Here is a 26,072-nt window from a genome sequence, read left to right as displayed (position 1 = left end):
TTCAGGAGCTGGTTAGCCATAGAAGAGTTGGTCATTTTCTCTCTCATTTGCTACAGATAGGTGTGAACGGCGGTTTCCAAGCCAACAGTTTAACAGTCTGACAGTAGCTCAGGGTGTTCAAAATTAAAGCTCAGCACAGTGGCTGCACCGAGTGATGGAGCAGAGGGTACAGTGCACAATAAGACTTGTATCGCTCTAACGTCAAACATCGAGTTCATTAATGCCTACAGGAGCAGCCTCTGGCTTGCCCAGGGCTAGGGAGTTTGCATTCCCCTTTCAAGCACCAGTCACAGGCTCCTGCACCTGCTGCCCAGCTAGTGTGCCAAGGCAGCAGCCACCTCCTCCGTAGCAATCACTCTGGTATGTGCTGCCTTTTCTTGGCGAGAAGCTGGCCCACAAGACAACACACGGAGCCCGCACTCTGGACCGAGGCTGCATAATGCTATTTTTCCTTTTATTTACAAAGGCTTCATTCCAACTGCATAAATAACAAATCCATTTCTAAACCAGGCTAGTAGTCAAACAGTGGAGGAGGGAAGGAGAGAAGTTATTTTTACAGGTAAGCTAACCCTTTGTTCAACCCTCTGGCTTTCCCTAGAGCTAAAAATGTAAAAAAGCAGGTTAACAAGAATAGCAAACATTGCACCATGGAAGCTCATTTATGTACCTTATTATCATATCATCCTACTTCCAGAAGATGTGGAAGAGGAATGCACAATTTCCCCCAGCTTTTTGCATAAACTAAGTCCTGCCTATAAGCCTCAACAATGGTGGAAGGATGTAGAAGGGAAGATGGGAAAGACCTCACCTGATGAAAGCTGGGAGGTAAGTTTATGAACTGCAGAAGCAGTCTCCTCCTTTCAAAGTTAGCCTCTTCGTTCTCCTCCACCCTAACTCAGTGACTGGGAGAGGAGAGGAATCCTCCTCCACTGTCAGGGCTCAAGGCCCTGGTGCTGGTGCTCATGGAATATGTAACTTGGTGACTTCTAGCACCTTGTACCAACAAACAGGCTGTAGTTAAGGACAGTATCCCCGTTGATGAAGGTTAGTTCAGCATGTTCTTACAGAATTAAAAAATTAAATACTTCTCTGAAAAGGCATGGACAGAACATAAAAACCAGCTTACCTGAAAACTGAAAAGATGCAGTGCAACAAACAGATACATTTGTTCTTACTTCTTTTCTTTTTTAAATAACAGTGGCAGGATAATTGCAAATACCTTTTTTGCCAGGTATGTGGTTTTGCTTAGTGATTTTGCGTCCAGGGTATTCTACAGCTACAGTTTCTTTTTTTCCCCATCAGATTCTTCCTAGGATAAATAGAGTGACTAAGTATTCAGAGCTACTACAAACTTATTAGGTGTGTAACACAGTGAACTACTTCACAGTCATAAACATAATCCATAAAGCAAACACACAGGGAGACTGTTTTGTTCACAGCTGTACTTGAAAAGAAGCCTCATCTTTTTTTCTTTTGGGCATCTTGCTGTTTCAAAGTGGATTATATTCTCCATTGTTACCCTTTTAAAAAAAAGCAATTGTAAAAATGACTTAATAAAAACATATTTTTGTATTTCAACACAGTTTGTACAACAGTTTCTCAAAGACTATTCTAGAAAAGTCAGCTTGATCAACCTAGTATAAGAAGGTGGTCAAGTATGGAAAATTAGAGTAACAAAACTCTATAGTAAAAATAACAGTGCTGTAGAATGTAGTGGTTAGTTGTAAACAACTGAAAGAAAAAACCTCCCTAGAAGTTGTAAAATAGTCCAAGCTACATAGCTACTGTATTTTTGTCGCAGGTGTGTTTGCTACCACAGCCTTGATTTTTATTATTTTATATTTTTTAAATAACTTACAATAATAGTGAGTTTGCCTACCAGCAGCCAACTCAAAAACATAATGGAAAAAGAAAAAAAACCACAGCCACCGTTACAGTGGTGGGGAGAAACTCTCCCCAGCAGCCAATTTGTTGTGTCCAGTCCTTTCCCTTCTTAGTAATCCCGATCAGACAAAGTTCCTGGCTATATTCAGCTTCTTAGGAATAGAAGTTCTCCAATGCAGACTTGGGTTTCACTGAAAGGAATGGTGATTTTTTTTTTCCCCTCCATAATCTACTAGCAACCCTGCAAAGTCCTTGTAGCAGCAAGCTGCAGCAAAAGGAAGGGGAAAAATATTCCATCCAGGTGTGAAATGATTCATAGGCAGCATCTGAGCTCTTCAAAGGATTATGTCAGCACTGTCCTCAATCAATACTTAAGCCTGAATAACAGCCGAATGGGCTGTGTTTTTATCTCATCTGTCAGATGTGAGAAGCTGCCTGTTTGTTCTTGAGTTAACTTCTTTCATCTTTGCTGACACAATATCACAACTGACTGCATGTTTTCCATCACTTTGAATACCACTCGGTTTTAAGAAAAATAAACCAAGCCATGCCCCTTGGTAATCCACATAAAGTAGCAACAGCAGAAGCAGCAGCCATCTTGTGCACTAGACTCTGCCCAGAAGCGCTGACCTGAAAGGAAGAGGGAAACGTAAATAAGTAAAGACAATCATTAGCATGATGTAAATCTTCTCAGACAGCTTCAGAGTGCCTCAAATAAGGATCCTGTGAAACTGAGGTTCACGTTATCACAGATTTTCAAGTTCAGACTCTTTGTCTGTCCATTTTGCCACCCTGTGCAATGCGGAGTGTCTGTGCACTGGTGTGAGTAACTCTCCCTTTCTGTCCTCTCCCCAAAATAACTGGGATTTATCAGATGGAATTGTTATATCCCCTTGTGATATCCCAGGAAAAACTAACATGGCCTGAGGAGAATCCTTAGGGTTGTGGTATACAGTTGTCTCTCTGCAGTGCTGCAGAGTGGATCACAAGAGTTAGGATGTTATATCCATGGGTACCTTTAGGTGTTAATGTACCAGCTGCCTGCAACAGTGACAAGAACACATAACTAATGGTCAGTTCCTTGGGATATCAGTAGTTTTAAGACTAAAGTGGATGGCGTAGGGGTGAAAACACAGACTATTCATACACCTGCTTAATTCTGTGTCTCCATCTATGCACCTGATTAGCTTTGTCTGCTGCCATGAATCCAACTTAAAAAACCAAACCAAAAACGTTGATTGGCAAAGCACGAGCTAAAACGCTGCCATAATGGTTCATGTATCCTTCCACAATTAGTAAAATGAAAGAGTTGGTGAGGCTATGTTCAACCAGCAGTAGAAGAAAAGCCAAAAATAGGATTTTGCTTAAATTTGTTTTTCCCAGCCTGGACTCTAAATTGTTACCTGTTTCATGAATGTGTGATACCCCAGAGTGATCTTCGTGCAAGCCTCATTCCTGTCTGAAAGGCTAGGTGCATAAAGGGATGCAATAGCTGCAAAAACGTCTGCTTGGAAACCAGAGTGCTCTGTATAGTACTTGGGAGGAAGTAGAGATTTCTCTGAAGTTTAAAAAATATTTTTCCTACACTGAATAACACAAGAAATTAAGACACAAAATTACTTATTCTAATTCCCATCCCCTAAGGGAGAGAAGGCTTGAGGGGGTTAAGATAAAGACTGACTGTTCTCTTTTTTCTAAGAGTCCCAGATTGGAGGGGGGATTTACAATGATGCTGTGCCCCATCTGTTGAAACATGTAGCGTGCCATTTGATTATAACTGTTTGATGCTTGCTCTGTATCCCATTCTCTTTATTTATTGATGTGGGTAACCTCTGACACAAACCTTAGCGTCTTCCATCTGTCCTTTTCAATGTGATTCTCGGGACCTTCGCTTTCATAGGAAGCCAAGTAAAGTGCTGCAATCAGAAGCAAATACAATGTTAGGCCTACTGGCGTTTTAAAATTTGCTCTCCCTGGAAAGTGGACTGAAGTTAAATGAAGCAGGCTTGTATTACCCATCCCTCAGATTAGGGTTCTAGAATCCCATTAGGAAGTATAGCATTGCTTATAATTACATCCAGACAATACTAACAAACAGTGCATGAGAACAAAGACTACCCTGGGGGAAACAACTAGCAAAAACTCAAAAGCACAAGAGTGGAAGAAAACACTCAAAAGAAAGAACTAAGCCCAGGGACATGGTGCTTCGCTGATTGCAATCAGCGAAGTCCCTGTTTTCTTTCTCAAGCAGCACCCCTTAGTATAAAGCATCCTGAAAGTCCACATAAATACACGTCAGATGATATTTACAGGGACCACATATCCAATCAGTTTTTAATTCCATTTCAGAGAAAAGGATAATGTCAATTCTCACAGACCATGTGCACATAAAAAGAAATATCTTATTTTCTCTCATTTGTAAGGGAGAAGCGTTTTTTACTTGCCAGACAGAGATGTCTCAGGACAAAGTCTTTCTTTCCTGTGAGGAAGCAACAACTTAACATGGAAAGAGACTAAGCAGTAGCCAGCGACACCAGACCTGCAGGAAGTCCAGAGCTCCTTACCATCATCACTGAAGACTGGGACAGTGAGCAAGTACTGCAGAATCTTCCGATCCCTTTCAAAAGGACACTCCACTTGCTTCCACATCATAAATTCACTGACTTGTTTTGCCAATTCCCAAAATTTCTGTCAGAATAGAAGAGAAAACAGAAGAGGTGCTACATATTAAACAGTACAATTTACCCTGAACATTTTTTCAAAAGAGAGAAGGAGCTTCATTTCAAGTCCAAGGCTTGGATTCTCCCTGGCTTTTAAGCTAGAATTGAACATGATCTGACTCAACTCAGCTTCTAACTTTTGCATTTCTGTTTCAAACTGGGATGCCTTCCCACTCCTCCACCATAGTAAAATTGTTGTAATATATGAATATAAATAGCAGATCATGATCTGCACCCAGTTTCTTTTCAAGGAGCTGATAACTCTCCTTATGCCCAACTTTTCACTTCGATGATGCTCATGCTTGTCTGTTTCACAGTGAAATATTTAGTAATTTTCACATCAAAAGTCTGTAGATGCTTAATACTGACATTTCAAAATCCAGATGATCCATTTTAGTTAGTTAATCTGAAATGCTCAATTTTCATGCTGGAAATTTATGCCATTCCCTATGTAGTGTGTTGATGTTATTCATTGACAAACTCTTTCAATTAAGGTTTAACATGCCTCAAGTGCACATGGAATCCTTAAGTAAAAGGACATTGCAGATAATCACATAGTCTAGCTTTAGAATCAGGCTAATTCAAGCCAATGACTACAAGTGAAATGCACTGTAACTTCATGCAAATGACCCAGGCTTCTTGAAAGCTGAAAGCACCAGAAAACAAATCATTGGCTAATCCACACTGTCAGATAACAAGTGTGAAATCGGAGGCAGAAGAACTACTGAAAGACAAGGGACTCAAAACTCCTTCACTGCTGCTCTATCACATGTTTCTTCAGAGACAATCTGTGACTTACAGGTACGAAAATACTGCATATATATCTTGACAAAGGATGAACTTGGCTTTCACATGTGGAATTCAAAAAGAAGATCTAAAATACTAATTTGAATGACTTTGTTGTTAAGTATAATAAACCTGTGAGTTGAAACGTTTAGATGAATTTGAGCACTGGGAAAAAGTTCTGACTTTTTTCCCCACTAAAAAATTGTGAATATTGAAAGGGTTTCTATAAACATTCCATCTTCAATAAAACTGCTTTTTCCTGACTACCTCCCAGCTCCTGTGAGAATTAACAGATACACTCAAATTCCAGTCTAATTTTGCTCTCCCAGAATCCAGTGGAAGCTGAACCATGATCTGCTTCAGTTTTTCTGTTACAGGGGCTAACCCTGTATCAATACCCCACTCAGTGCTCTACTTACTTCAAAATTGACATGACCATTTGGAAGACGATTGGCACAACCCTCATTGAGGAAGTAAATATCTTTGATCAAGAGGCTGAAGAAAGGTATTACAATCTAAAGAAAGAACAACATTATTCTCAGTCTGGTCCTGAATCAAAACATAAATGCTCTACAGAGAAAAATAAAAGGAAGTCAGGTGTACAAAAGGTAAGCAAAATACCAAAGGACTAAGATCTGTATAATACCTCTCTCACTTTCATGACACAAAAACGTTGCATTCACTACATTTAAAAATACATGATGTTTCTCTATAAAAAAAGTCTTCCCTTGGATGGTAAGCTAATCCCTATAGTTTTATTTCCACCTTTGTGCCAAACTGCTTCCATTACCTTGAACTCTTCTTGGCATGTAGCTCCCATAATTAAAGTACCTGTTGGCACTCCACTGCTTGTCAACTGTGGCTATAAGGCATGTTTAGAACAACAATATGCCTAACTAATTTAATTTCTATGTCATGTCCCTCTTGTTTTCACTTTCTTATTCTTCCTTGTAGATTCCAGAACATAAGAGCTCAGAGGTGCCTACTTACACGTAATTCCTGAAGGGTATCTCAGTGCAGCTCTCTCTCTTGACAGGGACTTGCTTGGTAAATGAGGGGAGATGCACATTAAAGCACAGCATGGAAAATTTGGGGCTAGCAGTGCAAATGGCTTTTGAACTACAATTCCCTGAGCTCATGCAAGAAAATGAACCTCGTCACTGACTGGCTCAAAATGATGCATTGCCTGCCAACTAAACAAATCAAAGTATTTTTCTTTGGAGAATGCAGGATCATTCTTAAAATGATTGTATTTTAATTTGCATCTTACAAAAATTTTCACAGCTGCACATCCTTGTTGCAACTGGGGATAAGACAAATATCACTTATCACTATTTCCATGGAAGACTTCACTGCATTTACAGTATCTGTAAGTTCTTTCTCTGAAGTCTTAAAACTCACTTTTCTCTGAAAAGAAGTAAGCACCTCACATTTAAACTTCTGGTACTTTGAATGATATGTGAACAGACCCTTAGGACTCAGAAAAAAAATCCCTGTTTTTATTTACACATGTATAACAACAATATAGACCAGCAGACTGCACATGGATTTGCTTCATCCTGCCCCGTAGTTTATATGAGCACCAAGATCAGGTTTATTAAACACAGCATGAAGTCCTAATATTATAAGCAGTTGATGAGCAACTGCTTCTAAGCTGGGAGCAACTAGGAAGCTATTTGGTTCCTTTCCACAAGAAACACAATTGAGATTCTGCATTAAAGTGTGATGAAATCCAGTTTATTTCTCAAAAGTTATTTTATTTTAAAGAGTAAAGAAAGATGCCACCTCTGTTAATGCATAGTTCATAGCCACTCTTGAATCTGGAAGGTGGATTTCAACCCACTGCATTACACAAACACCTGATTCATCTCACCATTTCTACTAAAAAACTCCAGAGTATATTTAAAGCTCATCTAAAGACTGTACCCAGGAAGGGGACTCCACACAATCTAGACAGAAGCTCTGTCTAGATTTACATTTTAGAGTACCTTTTCTGAGTAAATTTTAAAGCTTTTTCCACCCTAAACCATAAACCACTTAAAATTTGGCACAAGTAGCAGCTATACAAACAAATTACTAGCAACCTCCTTTCAGTCCTTAGCCTTTCCATCTGTATTACTGGTTTGTGAGATAAAGTTCTCTGTCAAAAAAGAAATGAGCTGAGGCAGTGTACTTATTTTATTTATATAATCAAAACAATCACTTATGTTTGCAGCTTTCAGTCAGCACCAAACTGAACTGGCAGCCCTAAGACGGCCATTTTCATTGAGCCACCTGGTTTCCTCAAATATTCCATTTACTTTCTTGGTAGCTTACAGGTAATATTTAGACATTCCCAGTAAAGAGGGATTCAGTTTTGAGGCTTTTTATTCTTTTTAAAAGCCCAGCAGGGGTAGAGTTGCTGAGAATCAGAATACCAAGACAAAAGCTTACCATGCAACTTAAGAAGCACATTTCATTTTTGCCCACTGCCAAGTCATTTGTAAACATACCTTCTCTCTGTTGCTATGAGCTGTCAAGGACCTTTGAGCGGCTCCACGCAGAGCAGTTCGGTAATTATAAAAATTGCTAGAAGGGTCCATCTGATGCTACAAGGCATGAAAAAATGTAAATAATGAGCCAGTGTCATCACCACACAAAATTCTTTTTCACTTGAGCAACTATTTTAAAAAGCAAGAGGTCTGCTGAACAGCACCACAAATATGGCCTTTCAGAGGACTGCAGTATCTCTTTATCTGTTCATTCGATCAGAAGAGAACCTTGTTTTAAAAAAGTGTTCACTCAACACAACAAGGGATCCAATACAAGTCAGGGGCAGGAGAGCAAAGGCAGGCTTCATGGACCTTCTTTCTTCCTCCACAAAGAAGGTAGCTCAGCTTTAATTCAAAAGCCAAAATCATGAAACTAAGACAACAACAAGTCTTGGCACTAATATTCTGCTCTTCCTAGTATGCAGGTTTCTCACAGCTGATTCAGTTGGAATGGCAAAGTAAGATCAGACACCTCAAGCTGTTAGTGTCCCCACCTCATTGCTCCAAGACTGACTGTTGCACTTCGATGACTAGGATGACTGCACGGCTCACAAAGCACATCCTTAACCAGCAAAGTCCAGCCTGCATAATAAGGTCGAATGAAATAGGGCTGTAATCTTAAGAGCAACTTCCTGAGCTGTGCAGCCGCCCTTGACACAACAAAGGCTATTTCCCACCCAAGGGAAGGAAGTGTGAGGTGGCTACAGCCATCCAGTTTTAATCTATTGTCATAACACACGTCAAATCTCCTGATGATATTAATAAATATTTCATGCTTGTGTCACGTACAAAACATTACTTTTCTTTATCTTACTAATAAATAACCTGAATTCTCCGATTACCATTTACAGCAGGATAATTAACTTGTTGGTAAATAATCTGTTGGGTAAATCACAAACTCATACACTGCTGCACCTACATGATCTTTGACAAAGGTCCCTACTACCTCAGGGTAATTGGCAATCAATCAGTTCAAGACAAATTTCTCTGAAAGGGCAAGGCAGCTGCCTTACAGCTGAACTTGATTTTCAAAGGCAAAACTGCATTAGGTCAATCCACACCATCCCTCTCAAATACATTTCCCTTTCAAGAGGCTACCTACGTTATTTTTTTTTTTTAAATAATTCTTAGGAGGGGCGTTTGGGAATTAAAATAAAATTACTTCAATTTCCTTCTTCTAAATCAAAAGAGCACAAGTCAGCTGAACAATTCTTATTACATCTTCTATAATTTCCATTAAGGCACAAGCATACTAAATTAAACATGTCACAATGAAGCCAAACTTGCATTTTAGAGCGGGTAAAAGTAAAATGCTATTAACAGCCACAGGACCAAATATTGGCCAAACTTACCTCAAGAATATAAAATTTGGCTGTCTTCACTTTTGCCCAAGTTTTCTTTAACCGAGACACAGGACTCATGTTCATGCCAGCTTGATATAAGAGACACAAATTGTTGGAGTATTTTAAAAAAAAGTCTTTAAAGTAGCCAAGGCTAGTAAATATTTCTAAAGCAAAGGAGCTATTAACAATAACAAATATTTTCAATGGAGCTACTCAGAAATCAGACTCATCATTTTCTTGAAATTCCAACATTAAAAACAACTTTGGAAACAAAATCAACATCTCTTACACGATGAAGGCTCTAAAAAAAATGCTCTGACATTATTTAATGTGGTTTTGATAAAATATGAATATACAGTAGAAAAGTGCAAATGAGTTTTCTCAACACCATCTCTTACATATTTCATTGAAAACTACACATATCTATGAAGTTTTCACATTTCAAATTAAAGAAATATTCCCAATATTTTCCTATGAGATATAAAAAAGGTGTGGAATTTTTAAACCACTAGGATATTTATGGTGTGACAGAAATGATGGAAGACATCAATCCTCCATATTACAGGAAGAGTTTCTATTCCAATTTAGCACTGAAGTTGGTTTCAAAAAGTGGGGATTTAGATCTCTCAACAGTTGCAATGAAAACTTTGTTTTTCTGTAATTTACACTATTGCAGTAAATAATTTCTTACACACATAAGACTACAATAACATTGAGCAATTCTCCACCACTTCCCCTCCCAACTTCACACTGCTGAGCTGCTAAGCAGCAGACTTTTTTTATGAAGGACCACGCTTCCTTTATCTGGATTCAAACAGGGACAAAATGTCTCAGGACATATACTTACAAATAATAGCCATTAAGGAGTTAAAGTTGCCAATGTTAAAACATTCCCGTGCCACATCAATGAAATATTCTATCACTCTTGCTCTGTGCTTCTTCTTCACAGGCTGCAAGAGATGCCATTGGAGTGTTACACTCAGCAGGAAACAGAGCACTCCGACCCATCCCCAAAAGAAACAACACCCCTGTTAAAAGTCTTTTCTACATGTACCACAACTTCACACTATGGTTTACATGTAGAGGAAGCCGCACTATTGTGTTCAAAAACCCTCAGGACAGCAAAGACAACCCAGATACTGGGCAGGTAGAGAGCAAGGATAACAGGTAAAGAGGCTCTGCCAACAAGAAGGGTACAAAGAACAATAGAGCAGAGAAGGTGGTCAGTGCAGAAGAGAGAAAAGATGCCTCCATTCACAAGGGGCATTCACAGGAGAGAAGGGCAGGCCAGATGCATTCCTGTGCCAAGAGGGGCTAACCCAGCATAACATCACCACTGTGTCACATTAACAAGGCTGAGGCACGAGTACGATGCTGAAAACACGGCACTTCAGCCCTGTGCTGACTTCATCCACATGTGAAAAAGTACAGAGCTGAGAGAATGAAAAATCAAAGGGCACTCTGAAGGGGCACCAAACCTGAAAAGGCTTCACAGTTTTAAACAACTAGACTAAAAAAAAAAAAAAAAAAAAAAACAAAAAACCAAAAAACACCTCTTAGCAGGAAAAAGTCCTTGCTCACCATACAGATTTCTGTTGCAACCAAGTAACTGAGCCTGTTAAACCATTCCACATAGGCTTCCAGATTCCGGGTCTTCTTTTGATCTCTGTAGCAGCTCTGCAGACAGAAGAAAAATAACAACCTTTAGTGTCATCTTAAATCTTTTCCCTGAGACACACCTTTTGGCTTTCTGCCCTGCCATCCCCAAACACTGTCAAGTAACCAGGAATAACTCAATTACCCAAAATGACAAAAAGCGTAGAGGGAAAGCAGCAGTGATAGTATTTGAGCATGTATAACTTCTTCCTGAGCTGCTGGCTCGGTAAAGCACTCAAGCAGGCATGCGGAATCCATCACCTGCTGTAAGTCATACCAGGATGCTTTAAGAACTTAGGATAGACTTATGCAAACAATCAAAGCTAAGCAGCTGCTTAAAGCTTCCTTGAATATGAGCACTGTTTCAGTCCTCACTCCTGTCCCATTGATATAGTAGAGACAACTTTATGCCCTCTGCAAGTGCAGAAGGAACACAGAGGCCAGCCCACTCCAAAGGCAGAGTTGTTGATGACAAATTAACATACCGCACCCTAACTTTGGGAGACCAGCTCTACCATTTTGATTGGGTTCTCCCTTTCCTAACCGGTGCTATTTGTTCTGCAGTGTCTTGGAATGACTCCCACACCACATCTCAGGGCTGCCTAAAAAGGGGTAGACAGCAGTTTTAGTGATCTCTACCTACAAAATCATTTTCAGACACTGTCTGACTGAACATCAAATTGTAAACTTGAGTCATTCTATTCTGCTTATCAGTTTTAGGGAGGACAGTAATTCAAGTTTTAACTGCCTAACTTTAGCACAGTTTATTTACAGAGCATAAGTCATCTTGAAAGCAGCACTCAAGGAGATGACAACTCTGGCATGGTTAGCTAAAAAGCAGTCTTTGCCCTTCATCCCACATGGATCTAGAGCTCACTGCTCCCTTTCTGTGATGTGTGCTCTACCTGCAAATTGCCCTACTTGCCAGTTTGCTGCAAAGAGTTCAGTTTACTAAAAAGGGAGAACAGATGTTGAAAATGAGTAATGCAAAAGCCGAAGTTAAATTCAGCTTTTTCCAACTGTAGACTACATAGGTAGCCTGGAAAGAACATTCACAGGATTGAGTTCTCCCTTAGCTTAAATCAGAAAAAACAGCAAATGTGTTAATTTAAGTCAATTTGTTGGCTGAGTTCTGGAGCTCCAGGTGTTGTCCTCCAGGAAGAAAAAGCATCAACAAAATTTTTAAGAGGAATACTAAAGCATTTTCACCACAAAGCTTGTTTCTGCTGGTCCTTATTTATTGCTGGACCTCACTTCCAGCTCATGGGGCACCTGAGCTCCAGGATGTTAAATGCCACATTTGAGAGCCGCTCCAGATCTGGTCCAATTACCTTGTCATTATCGAAAGGATCCTTTTGCACAAACGCCTGGACAAATTCTTCTGGTCCAATATAATTGAGCCTCTCCTAAATAAAGCACACAAGCAGCCAAGTCATATCCTATGTTAACCTGCATTTCAAAAAGAGGGGAAGGATGAAATCATACTCAAAGTATAACAACTCACAAGCTCTATGTGTGTCAGCTGCTGAGCTAACACATAGGGATCATTGCAGACTGTGATTATGTCCCTCTGGATGGACTGGGGCTTGGTCTTTAGAACCGTGAGGCAGTCTGTGGACGTGGCATTAATTTTTGCAAGTACTTCCTCATACTGGCTAACAGTGGCGAGCTTCCGAATCAGGTTCTGGAGGAGCTGCTGTATGTTCTTCCAATACATCTGTCATGACATGAAACAATTGGGAGACATTTTCAAAATATGAGAAGATAGTATTAAAGTCTGCATGACACCAAAACAGATAGACGCTGATGCCTGTATTTGTTGTCAACTTAAGATACGGTCTACTATGTGAGTTTCTAATACTGGCATTTCATCAGACCAGAAGGAATCCAGCTGAGGATTTAAACACTGATTGTCTCACAGATTCAATAGTGACCCGGTTAGCTCAAGGTACAGCAGAAAACACATGCACAATCTACTGCATGAAAAGTACCACCAATCACCAGACGAAATACAAGAAATGAAAATACTCCATCTTCTCCTGCTTAAGACCACAGAAAAAACAATATATGGTCATTCAATGATCAAAAAAGGGCCTGCTTCTCTATGGAGTAAATCAAGACCAGTTTCACTGAAGTGAGAGTTAAAACTTGCAGTAAATCTGAGAAAAAGGAGAAGACAATGAAACCTTGTAGGCCTTTCCATGTGGCGGTTTAAGTTAACAGGAGTGACAAATTTAAGTAGGAGCAGGATTTGACTCTTAAGTAGATAGATCTATGTAACTGACCCCAAGGTGGTTACTTTTCCAAATTCCAGATACCATCCTAAAGCCATTAAAGCAAAACCTAAGTATCTGAAAAACGGAGCACCCAAAACCTATTGGCAGCACAGTATAGTGTGATCAGTCCAAGGCAGGAATGTTTCCTGTATTCTAATGAATTTGTCATTCCCTCCAAAGCTGCCATTTATATGGATTTCCAAATTTACTCAAATACAACAGCACTACCTCAGGTCAGATTAATTCTTGAAATCAGTTGTGTTCAACCAAGGCTGAATTTGTCTTGTTACTTGGTAAAGAACTGCTTTCTGCTTAGATGTATTTTGATTTTCTAGATAAATACACACAGCATAATTTTTCACCTAGGTAGGTGGGGAAAGAACAGGGAGATCCCAAGCTTTTAAAGAAAAGGATCTACATTTTCCTCAGGAAGATGCAGAAGTATTACTTCAAGTGCTGCACTTCCATAAACAGGTGTTAGGTGACACACACACAGACTTGCACCACTGACACATTCTCTGCCAAATTCATTGAAATTTCATGTAAGAGAACTATGAAGCATTTTCTTGCCCAGCTGGTAATCAACTGAGAATGAAAAAACATCAAAAGTACTCAGGATGAATTCTGGCTACTTTTGGAAATCACATAATAATCAGTGGCTTACGCTTCAAAGCAAAAAAATAAACCCTGCCTGAATTTGTGGTTCATGTCAACCCAGAACTGACAACAAAAATCAGGGAGGAAATGGGTGAAGATACAAAGCTGAAAGACCTAATTCTGGTCAGTCTGCTTCTGTAGCTGGAAAACCCCAGAGAAAAGCAAGCTGGCACAGATACCTTCCAAACCAGAACAAGAAATCAGGGTTATTAGCCCACATCTGATCTAACAGCAGTTCAACATAACAAACATCCCTCTGTCCAGTGATGAGGTAAAACCCTCCCAGCACAAAAGGCAGAAGGAAATGCCAGTTTCCTCTCACACCTCCTAGAGGTACCTGAGCCCACAAAACCAAAATCCCTCTGCTCTTTTGAGCCTCAGTCTCCTCTTGAGCAAAGAGGCAGTCACCTCGAGGCATTCTGTGCGAGGATAAGTATGTACTGCACTTAGCACCCATGACAGGTATTTGCTGCTGGACCATTACTTAATCTCATGCATTTTTTTAATATCACATATAGAGACAGATATATATATTTAACAACACACCAATGAACTCACAGAATAAGTCTTTTATCAATTAGCTATTAATTTGATTGTAGTATGGCTACCAGTCAGCCTAAACATATGGTCTTCCTCTAAATGAGGTTTACCCTTTCCACTTATTTGTCCCACAGTCTCATTTTTGATTCTATATTCACACTGACAATGCTAATATTTATTTCTATGTAAAAACCTCTGAGGATTGGACAGCACGGGAGAAAGTGATGGGACACTTCACATCAAGGTCACCCCTTTGTGTCTGTCCTGCATGGATAGTGACTGGAAATACCATTACTACCTGCTAGATACGGAATATCGTATGTTAAATGAGTTTCCACAGTCAATCTCACTATATGATATCATGGTGGAAAAAAAAAAAAAAGAGGGGTCAGTGCAATGTTGGGCTGCACATGAAAAGACATCAGGATATAGGACGTGGCTTTGGTCTGACTGCATACACTCATCAAGTGTTTCACAGAAAAAGCCACTGATAAATGTTTATAGGGAACTAATCAGGAAATGGGAGGCAATGGCTGATGCGGAAGGTTTCAGAAGATATACCTTGAAACGAAGGTCACTTAAGTGGTAAAAGGGACCAGAACAATCTAGAAATATCTCACGAGCATGATGACCTCTCAGGACACAGAGAGGGAAAAAATGGAAGGCATGGAATTAAATTGAGGGAGAAGAGGGGAAAAAAATAAACCCACCAAGGTTTTTCCAAAGATGGAGCAAAATGTTAGCATGGTGAATGGTTTTACTTGAACTCATACTTATAGCTCTTAACAGTACTGGAGCACAATAATTCAGGAAGTGGAATAAGAAGCTACAAGTAGAAGAGCTGTAGTGAACAGGAATAGGAAACACTGCTTCATTTGTATCCTTCAAGGTAATGACTCACACAAATCCAAGCAATCTGTAGAAAAGCAAGGTCAAGGAATTTGCCATTTACTGTTCCAAGCAGTTCACAATAATTCAGATCAATTTACTGCAGTGCTTGCTTTCCCTTTGTCTTTCTAAAGGAAGCCTCAAAGTAAAAAAAGCTCAAAGCTAGAACTAGAAAAGATCTGTAGCTCGCTGCCAGAGTAAGATTGCTCCCTAGCACTCATTTTCTAGCAGTTTGTACATCTGCCTTTCCTCTCAATAGACTATTTCAGAAACTATTTCTATTGAATTTCCAGAAACTTCACTGCAGACAACCCTTCCCTGTTGCTATTTCACTCTTGTATCCACCAGCTCAACTTCCCCCAGGCTAAACAGCATGCTCTCTCCTTTTGTGCCAGTAGGTATGTTTCAAGTAGGTGTGAGTCCTCAATCTTTTTACTTTTCCTTGAACTGAACTTCAGTTCCCTATCTTCCTATTAAGAATACCCAGAAACAAGGCAACAGTGCAGAAGCACTGTACAGGGAAAGGTGCCTCCAGGCACCCCCGCAGTAAAGGCAAACCTATTGCCTCTCTACAGTCCAAAGCCCTCTGTAGCTATCTTGCTGTGACTCTAAGCTTGCCCATCAAATCTGGTATCTTTTTCATCTATATTCCATACTGCATCTCACTCTCTTGTCCCATCTTTTGGCCCTCCCCACTTTCACAACATCAAAATGTATTTCAGCTTCCAAATTCAGTTTAGGTTTGTTCTCTTCCATCCTTGTTTACAGTCTCTCAAGATCTTTCCAGGCCTTTGGCAGCACTTGCAATTCCTCCCAGTAGAGCTTACCTACATGCCTGTTAACATGCCATTTGCTGCCTCGGCCATATCATTATTCAAAAGCTTACATAAGGAACACCAGCCCCTGAGGAACACTAGAAACACAATGCCATTTAGCCATTGCTCTTTGCGTTTATAGTTCTTCTAAATGCCACTCCAGTGGCTTTTGTGATCTTAGCATGATGCCAGCTACACATGATCTGAGTACTGAAACCTTGTTAACTGCCTTTCCCCTAAGTGAATACAAGGCTTGGCTTTTGGCTGAGTTTATTTTGGTACTTAGAAGACAAGCATCAGTTAAGCATCAAAACATTTCGTAATACCTCCATGAAACTTTAATTCCATCTGAGAACTGGGACTTAGAAAAAGGTCAAGCGATTTCCTTGTGCACTCCATCCAGAACGGATGAATGAATATGACAGAATTCCTCTGAGTCCATTTCTGATGCTTTAAGCTCAAGACAGTTCTTCCTGGTCCACTTTTCCTTTAGAAACTTTTTCCCACACCTGCTATAACTCTTCCATTGACCTACAGGTCAGAGGCCCAATTCCAACACACCTTACTCACACAAATCGAAGAAATTATCAACATTGGTAGGGATTTCTCAGATATGCAAGGCTTCCCAGTGTCTTCTCTAGCTTCTTTCAAGCAGAATCACTAAAATGAAAAATACTAACACCCACCAAGTTGTGTCTGTCTGCACAATATGCAATTATATTATGGGTTTTTAGGGATGGAGTGAACCTTGCCTGTGCTTTGAAAAGGATCTACTTATGCTGTGTGGTTTCTTCCTAGGCCTAGGTACGAGACAGAACTTTTTGCCTACCAGCACCTTCATAATAAGTTAGCTTAGCCACCTAGAGCCATACCATGTTACTAACAAACCTGCAATATCAAAGCATTAAAGGAATGCCTTTTTATCCAATAACTTTGTGCACAGACAACTTACCTCATCACCACTGGCTATTCTTTGTGCCAACTCCTTTAAGTTCCTCATCATTCTTTCATCTCGGAAATCATAAGGAAACGTCTCTGTCCATTCAGTCAACAACTGTAGGATTTTGGGCGCAATTTTTCGTACCCGGTTCTGTTTGAAAACGGTAAGGAAGAATGTTACATGTAACAGCAATACAGCACATATCTAACCCAAAGGAAATAGAATTCCCTCCTGTAGGATGCTGTGGAGCATAAGGGTACGAAGCTCAGTTAAATTTTTAAGCTTAATTTAATTCAGCATTGCATTATGAGGCCAGAGCCAATACCCATTGAAGCCAATGAAGAGACTCTTACTGGCTTAACTGACCTGGAAATTAGGCCCCAGGTAGGTGGAAATCTTAGAATGATTCCCCTCATTATCAGGAGTGTCTCAGTGCAAGACATTTATTAGTGTTTCCGTAACTTATGGCTAACTATCAACAATGAAAGTGACAAGCTCCAGTTCTGCCAAGACTTGTGCATGCACTGTACCTTATAATGAGAAAGCAGTGGGATTATTCAACTATCCTAATTTAATTTGTGTCATTTTCTGCCGGGGTGGAGGTTCTATCCAAATGTCCACATCCTGCCCCCTTTCAACTCTAGACACAACACACAAAACCCCATGCATTCCCATGCAAAGGGGCCGGCAATCTAAGCCACTCTGCAAAGACTGTAGCAGGAGCATAGCTTAAGCATGCGAGACAGGTCAGTGTAATTCCCACTGAAGTGCTTAATTCATCGTTACATCTTTCCAACATTTTGGCATTCTACATCAAGATGTTCAGAACCCTGAAACAAAAGCAACCACTGCAGGGGTGGTGCAGGATACGTTATTAACAGCAAGCTCTTTTGTTTCAGGCCCATGTATTGGTAAAACAAACAGTGCAGCAGCAACAACAGTCTTCATGGAGGACAGGCTGAGCAGTGTGGGAATTTCCCATGAATGTCAGTGAATAAAGGGTCAAATTCTAGTTGCCTGTATCAGGTTTTCAATCTGTTTAATCCTATTGAGGAGTCTCTTGAGTAGGAACATTTTGCTGTGGGCAGGGCAGAGACATTTGACTGGAATTAACAGGAATCCCTGACAGTGAGGAATCTTACCTTGTCCAGGCCAGGCTCACTTAGTCTCTGCTGCTCAATGCACAGATGGCAGACTTTGGCCATGAGCTCATACGGATGCATGAACAGGCGTGAACTGAGAAGGAAGGTGAAGATGTATGTCCTCTGCAAACAAGAGGAAGACAGAGAAAGGGATAAATTACCACCAGTTTTATATTTTCTCAAAATGCGCTCCTGACAAATCAGTTCCTAATACTTTACTATCTGCACAAGAAAACTGCATGTGGCTGTACCAAGAGCTATTACTACAGCAGTAAGCATTTAATTTAATACTTGTCATTGCTCCAGAATCAGTGTTATAAATTCGTGCTTAAGCCAAGTTATGCAAGATTTAACCAAAACAAAGCAGGGCAGGGCTGGTTTAGCTCTCCTATTGCACATAGCCTTATTACAAGCTCAGTACCTGAAATTACTCAGAATAAAATTTCAGCTCATCTTCTCTTGCTCTACAGTAAACCTTTGCGTGAGCCATTAGCAGATTACATAACTCTTTCTAGCCCAGCAATGGAATAAAATTCATGCTGCAAGACCAAGCTACTTAGAATACAAGAGAGAAGTCTTGTCTGCTTCCACATTGCTAGTGAAACTAAATAGTCTTCAGAAAAAGAACAAAAAAAGATGCCAGTTGACCAGATTGTTGAGCTGACTCAATTTTGTCACATACACCACCTTTACTATGCTGTGTTTGCCTGTCTGACCTCAGTAAACTGCACACTATATGACATGTACTTCCTTTAAGAATCCCCAAATACTGTTCATTTCTTATAGTATTGCTCATCTCCTGGGTGAAAGTAGAGGGAACTACATAGCTTAATTTTACAGAATAAAAATTAGTAACTCGTTCTGAGGTTACAAGAAGAGGCTCCTTATTTTGCTTTAATTTTCCATATATCATGATTTGAACTCATTGTGAGATAGATATTCAAAATATCCACTCCACTGCCCACATTGCCAGTAAAGTATCTATGGCACCCACAAGAAAGATTCTACAATGTTCTGGTTCCCAGGACTTGGAATAAATCATCATGTTTGACCAATCGGTGTCTAAATTGCTACATGTTTAAAATTTTACATTAAGCATTAATGGATAAGCACTAGCTTAAGCACAGTCCTGTGCTGCTGTTAAATCTGACCCAAGTTAAAAAACATCCTGTCTTGGAAATGTGAATAGATCTATGACAATAACAGAAGCTGAATATAAGTGGAGTTATGTGTTCAGCAGGAGACTTTCAGCAAGCAGAGATGCAGTTTCATCATCCCTCAGTCATCCCCAACTGCCCCCCAGACCTTCTGATATCGTTCTTCTTTCCTAAGAACTATATAAAATGTCTCAATGCACGGATGTGTCTAGACAGTCCAAAAATTCTCAGATGACAAATGTCCTGTTCTGACATCCAGCCTCTGCTGATTCCAAACAGTATAGTACTAGCTCAACACTTCCATTGCTAATTGCAAGACACATGTGGACCTCACATGAACAATGGGAAATATGCATTAAAAAATATATTCATCCTGTCACGCCGGTGGTCATGCCTTTCTCCTCAGCTTGCCTGACAGATTTTTAAGGATCAATGGTACATACAACCCATCAAACAGTAAGCCACACTAGGTACTTACTTTATAAATGAGTCACCAAGGTTGCGCACCTCACAACAGGAGTAATAAAGAATTAGACTTCCTAGGTTAAGTGAGTTAATGCATGCTGGACCCACATGAAGCATGTTTATCCTATCATTGCTAATTAGTCACTTGTACCCCTTCCTTAGCAATTTGATGTGACACATTCTGCTTTTGCTGCACATATGAAAGTTCCCCTTTACGAGATGCATAAGGCCTAGCCATATAGTTCGCTGAGTGTATAGACTTACATCAGGATAGTAATCTACATTGGGTACCAAGTGCTGGATCAGAGCTTCCAGAGACCCAGACAGGAGGTTGTTCTCATGGTAATAGAGTCCTCCACAGTTGTCCTCTTTTGACTGATACAGGTTCCTGTTGTAGCCACTGCTGTCAAACACAGCTGCAAAGGGAGGCGTCTGTGGCATCCTTTCCTGAGGAGACACACAAAAGAGATATGGAATAATTACCAGAAAGTACAATGTAAGAGCCTTTCTGTACTCCAGAGATAGTACTGCACTAGGAAGAAAACCCAGTGTCACACCCTGGGTTGCTCGCACACAGCAGTAAAGATGGTAATGTCTGCCAGCCTGTGCAGATTTCTCAGGAAAGGGCCAACACAGGCTCTCATCACTGCCTGCCCATCCCAGTTGCCAGGTGCTTCTTTTATAACCTGCTGTTTCTTCACTAAATGACGGTGAGGTCAACGTTAAGAGTTAGAAGGAGCATACAAGAATCCTGAAAGGTTTTGGGAACTCAAACTTTCTGTAAAGCTTTTGGGGACGTGGCATAATGTTCGTTGACAACTTTGGGCAAATCCTGACAGTAGCTACCTAAGAGCAGCACTCTGATGGCGAAGCGTGTTCAGGCTGTCATGGGCTGACACAGCCCCAGTCAGTGCAGAGGAAGAGAGACTGAAGTGAAGCCCTGAAGACGTTATGTGTGAGGACAGTCTCCTTATGTGACGCGACAGCCACGTAACTGCAATCAAAAGCTCCAATTTCCCAACTCCACCCTGGTAAATCGGTGCTGGGTTTTTCCAATTACACTGTGACAGGTGTGACCCAGGCTAAAGCCTGACACTTCAGTGCATCTGTCTCCACCTACTCTCTGAGTGGCTCCACAGAAATTTGGAAAAATATGCCTGTGTCTAGGTGCTTACCAATGTTGTCCAAGTTCACCAATGATAACAAAGATGCGAGCAGTGTCAGAGATCTGTTAAACCCTCTCTCCAAATTCTGTGACAATGTGAAAAATCCAGCCCTGTGTTTTCCAGCTTCAGATTTTCTTAATACTTAAGGAGTAACAAAGCAATTGGTCATCAGTCTGCATCTCAGTGCCTGTGGAATAAAAATGTCATACCAAGGAAGTGCCAGTGCTGCAGGCTGTTCCAGAGTAGTGGGTGGGCAGTGAGGGGGCTATGACTACCCAAGAGCTCTTTCCGTGACACAGTATGTGAAAAGGCCAAAAGATAAAAATCTCTCTAATTATTTGAGGGTTGAATTATATCCTCCTTCCCTCTCCTCCCCCCTCCTCTGCCTTCTGGGAGTAGCAGTTCTCATCAGTTTAAGGAACCTGGGTTTTATAGCCTTGACTGTGAGCTAAGTTTGTGCCTGATTTAACCACAAATACATGCTCGTTTTAACTCTACTACAGCAGTTACTGGGCTGTAAGTGCTAATGGGGCAGCCACATTCGGGGAGCGGACAGATCAAATGCAAAAAGGTATCGCACACTGCTTCCCATCCTTCCCAAAACTGGGAGGCAAGGGAGATCAAATTGAGAAGATAATATCCACAGGCTGCTGTGCTTGTGTGTGACAGAGCATGTGTGTGTGCCTGAGAAAAGCATTAATGCCTCTGAGCCATCATTGTAAGTGCAGATGCTGTTGCTTTTCTTTTCATTGTATCAAATCCTATTTGGGAAAAGGCTCTTTAAAGCCACAGACCTCAGTGAACACCAGTCTGTGAAGGCACCCCATTTTGAGAACAACTAGTGATGTGACAGCCTGGAGATAAATAGCGTGCTGCCATCTGTGTACCCTGCAATTCACAACAAAGCACTTTTCAGAGTGACCTCAGTGGAGATGAGAAGCTATTAAGTTACTAGCCAGATTCCTGGGGACCTGAAGCACCACACAGACACCCACAGGCTTGCTGCTGCTGGCAGCATGTCTGGACCATGGAGGCATTCAAACCAGCGCAAGACTGAGGGATTCAGTAAGTAAACAGTAAGAGAAAGCGAAAAACTGTTGCAAAGACAGAGAGGGATGGTGAAGAGAGCCTCCTGGCCTACGTGACTTGTCCTAATCCCACCTTGCAAGATGCCAAAATGTATCTGCATCAAAACGTTCCTTCAGACAAAATTAAATTTGAGACACACAGAGCCTCCTAGTGCCTCATCAAGAGGAAAGAAAAAAGTCATCAGGTCATTAATAGATACATTGATTCAAAACAATAAAATAAAATTCCCAAAAGTCTGGCCCTGAAATGTACATATTGGGTCATGTGTTCTAAATATTTCTGGAATAGAAATGATAGAGATGGTTCAGTTCTGCTTCAGTTGTTGAGACATCAAGTTGTACTAGCTAAGAGATGTCCTGTATGCTCCGCATTCAGACACTGAGGATTTCACTTGTAAGTGAACAAGACACAGGACACGTTCTCTGTGTGATGAAAAGGGATGATATCAAAGTGTGACAGAGATAAATATAGCATAGCCAACAGGATGATTCATACAACACATGTGCTTTTCCAGCAGGACTCCTTTATTACCTTGACCTTGACTCTTCTGCTGTATTTTATATGGAGGTGGAGACACAAAGCAGCATGTTTAGTTCTAATTAGCTGAGGAGCTAAATAACACCAAACCCTGCCTTCAGAATAACTTGAGTGGAACTGAAATTTGGTCACAAGCAGAATCTGGTCCACAAAGCCTTGGCATATAGAGCAGAGGTATCTTGAAACCTAAAAATATTGATAAACCACAGCAATACATCTGACAAGCAGGAATTAGAAAAAAAGACAGGAAATATGATTCTCGTGAAAAACATCCTGAGAGTTAAAAGTGGAACTTTTTAACTGGGCTTTGGAATCATTTGGCTATCACTAACATGGAAAACATTTTCCTCTCCTCTCTTTTTTCTTTTTTTTTTCTTAAGAAGGAAAAGAGTGGCTTTTTTTTTTTTCTCGTTAAAGATCTAACTTGAAGGAAAGAGCAATGAAATAATTTCCTGGCTCTGCCAGTGATGTTCTCTTGTGACAGAGAGAAGAAGTCGATAACTCTCTGCATTGTGGAAAGAGGAATAAAACATTTTTTCTGCATTTAGTATCATTACAGAGAACATGAGATCTTGGGCATTAAGGTCCAAATTCTGACTTTGAGTAGCCTCTGACAAAAAAGAAGTCTCAACCTTCCCAGTAACAGTAGTGTAAATAAAAAGCCAGAACCAAAGACAATGTGCTCAAACCCCCACCATTTCCTGCAAGAGCTGAACTCCAGTTTGGCAAAACTAAAGGAATCAAGACGTAGCTTCCAGGCTGCAAAGTGCTTGTCCAAACCTCTATGTTCAGCAACAGAAAAAAAATCCGTTTTCTACTAGCAACTGTGGAAGGTTGCATTGTTGGTTTTTTCTCTTTTCATTTACGTTAAAGAGCTCAGTCTGCACATCCGGTGTATAAAACAAAACCAACAGTATGGACAGCTTGTATCCTTCATAGAAGCACCCACTGAGGGGTTCAGTAGTAGACACAAAAGGTGCCTTTAAAGCCACTGCCAAACATTTTCAGCTCCTCTGTTATGTACAGGTATCTCCCATACTACATCCCTCAACCAGAGGAATGGTGACTGAATTTGTTATGAGTCCCAAGGCACACCTCTTCATAGAAGATGCAAACCTCAGGTGTGCAACTACATCCCCTCAGAGGTACCTCACATTCAGTCAGAAACCCCAAACCACATTTAGCAGGTAATTACCATCCCCCATTGTTCTTAAAGATGCCATTATAAAATTGAGGTATGGCAAAACAAAAGACTGCTGGGGAAAGGACTATGAATCTTAACAGCTTGCACCAACCTGGGAAAGTCTGAGCAAGTCAGAATGAGCCTCGACTTTAAGGAAGTAAGGACTAGGTGCTTGCCAGCAACATCCAGCTTTCTCTTAAGTGTTTCTGAAAAGTGTGGAGTATTTTAGACAATGACACAGGCTACCCAAAACAAAAGCATACCACACACAGAAGCTGCTGGTTGCATTCCATACAGCTGGGTGTGTTTGCTTTGCTTACAAAGCATTTGTTTTTTGCACTGAAAGGTAAAGTGAAATTCTACAGCTCAAGCTATTGACAGGGTACGAAACCTTAAAACCTCCCAGACTAGTGTTTCATATGCCTTACTTGCAGAAACTAAGATCACAGAACTACCCCTGCTCAAGTCTTCTTGCTTCCATTCTTCCATGAAGAATTTGCCATACAATTCTGGCAGTGTGACTTCAGCATGAACTTTGACTTGCAGTTCCTTCCTATATATTGTCCTTCCTAGAAATACTTCTTATAAACTGTATCCTGTAAGAGGCAGAGTACAGAATGGTACTTCATACTCACATAGCAGATGGAAAGAGGAGTGACATGGACTTTTTCCTGGCTGAAACAGAGAGCAAAACTAAGAGCAACTCGGAAGGAATCCACCACAGGGTAACAGGAGGACTAAAATTATCCACAGGTGATACTGCTGGACAGTGGCATAACAGTATAAATACATCTTGCACACAGCAGAGACCAGTGAATTGCAGTCTGTGGCAGGGCAAGCAAAGACCTGAGGCATAACAAACCTGACTGAGCCCCAAGATATTTCTTCATTTTTACTAAAACAGCAGAGGATGAACAATTTTGTAAAGTTCTCAAAATATTACTCAGGCAACAATAGACTGCAAAGGAAAAAGAAAAACCCCAGTAAGCAAAAAACAGATCAGGAACTGAATTTCAATGAAAGGCATTTGCCTCCTGAATGTGCAAAGAAACTCTTTCTTGGATCTATAAATAGATTCAGCTGATGATGTGGGAAGGTCAGATGCAGCACTACTGACTGATTACTCAGGTATGAGAACTTTGGCACAGTAATTAAGCGGATCCTGAATCACTCGAAACTAAAGTCCTTGGATACTGAACTGCAAAAGTGTGATGGATATGAATGCATTTGTGTGTATGCTTGGGAGCATCAGGAAAAGTGCAGGGGGGTTAAGAATGCCTTGAATTTCTAAAAAGCTGCAAGGGTGGAAAAAGGGAAGAAAACAAACAAGTTCCTCTTGATGCCAATGTGCTGTAAATTCATGTCCCTTGCTTAAGACCCAAGAACCAACCCCCCCTTCTACCCTTTCCCCATGCTCTTCTTTTGTGGGGCAGGAAGAGTGACGCGGATCTAATGATGCTGACGGTGGCCATGCCACAGCGTTGCTGCTGTGCCAGACAAGCACACGCAGGCAAACTACATCACGGCAAAGATCCCAATTGCAGGAAAATTAGCCAGGCCAAGGGAGAGAGAGGACGGGACATATGTTCCTCCCACCAAAAAGACATGAAACAATTTGTCTGTATTGCTGGACACACAAAAGCAGCAGCCTTGAAACACAGAACATGAAAAGAAGACCACACATATAACATATTAGCTTTCTCAACACACTTGTATCTTACCATGATCAAAATGCAACTGAGATTTCTATTTGTAGGTTAAAACTGAGGACGTCACAATTATTAAAAAAGACACTATATGAAGAGTGCTCCATCACTGACTGATTAATCTTTTTATTAAGTTCATTTGTAAGTTATTTTTTAATTTATGGACAATTTCTTCATCTGGATTATGTCCTTTTAATGTTTTAATTCAATTTTTAGTTCAAAATAAGGCTGTCCTCCCATAAATGCGTTTTTTTTTAACCTTGTAAATCTCTTTGATAATCCCACATTTTTTTTTTTTTCTGGTTTCAGAGGAGAAGTTTAAAACATGAGCCATACAAGATAAATACTTAAGTGACACGATGGATTAGCACAGCAGTGATTATATGTCACAAGCCACCAGAGATTCTAGAAAAGTTCAGTCCATTGCATGCTCCATAGTGATTCCTGTAAAGCTGGAGTGATTTACAGAATGAAATGGAAAAGGAGGCACAAAGGCCTCAGACTAGCCAAAGCATGCAATGAAATACCATCTATTTTAAACAACAAACAACACTCTTTTCTACCAAAATTTATGAGCAAACAGCTGAACTG

At 40.5% G+C, this 26,072-nt stretch overlaps 1 protein-coding gene across 2 annotated transcripts in view; it reads right to left on the bottom strand.

The window, feature by feature from the left end:
* Positions 1–437: 437 nt before the first annotated feature.
* RASGEF1B (RasGEF domain family member 1B) overlaps positions 438–26,072 on the bottom strand; it is a 31,733-nt gene continuing 6,098 nt past the window's right edge. For both annotated transcript variants that reach the window (XM_030010752.2, XM_030010746.2), the window contains exons 2-14: positions 20,065–20,247; positions 18,179–18,301; positions 17,049–17,186; positions 12,425–12,637; positions 12,252–12,326; positions 10,846–10,941; positions 10,112–10,214; positions 9,274–9,353; positions 7,883–7,978; positions 5,810–5,905; positions 4,449–4,572; positions 3,728–3,800; positions 438–2,514 (exon numbers count right to left, since the gene is read on the bottom strand). In XM_030010752.2, the coding sequence (XP_029866612.1) occupies positions 2,490–2,514; positions 3,728–3,800; positions 4,449–4,572; positions 5,810–5,905; positions 7,883–7,978; positions 9,274–9,353; positions 10,112–10,214; positions 10,846–10,941; positions 12,252–12,326; positions 12,425–12,637; positions 17,049–17,186; positions 18,179–18,301; positions 20,065–20,241 (1,419 nt within the window). In that variant the 5' untranslated portion in view covers positions 20,242–20,247 and the 3' untranslated portion in view covers positions 438–2,489. The remainder of the gene's footprint in view (positions 2,515–3,727; positions 3,801–4,448; positions 4,573–5,809; positions 5,906–7,882; positions 7,979–9,273; positions 9,354–10,111; positions 10,215–10,845; positions 10,942–12,251; positions 12,327–12,424; positions 12,638–17,048; positions 17,187–18,178; positions 18,302–20,064; positions 20,248–26,072) is intronic.

This window comes from Aquila chrysaetos, chromosome 1, assembly GCF_900496995.4.
Source record: "Aquila chrysaetos chrysaetos chromosome 1, bAquChr1.4, whole genome shotgun sequence".
Taxonomy (NCBI): Eukaryota; Metazoa; Chordata; class Aves; order Accipitriformes; family Accipitridae; genus Aquila; species Aquila chrysaetos.
This window is presented reverse-complemented; position numbering and strand designations above follow the sequence as displayed.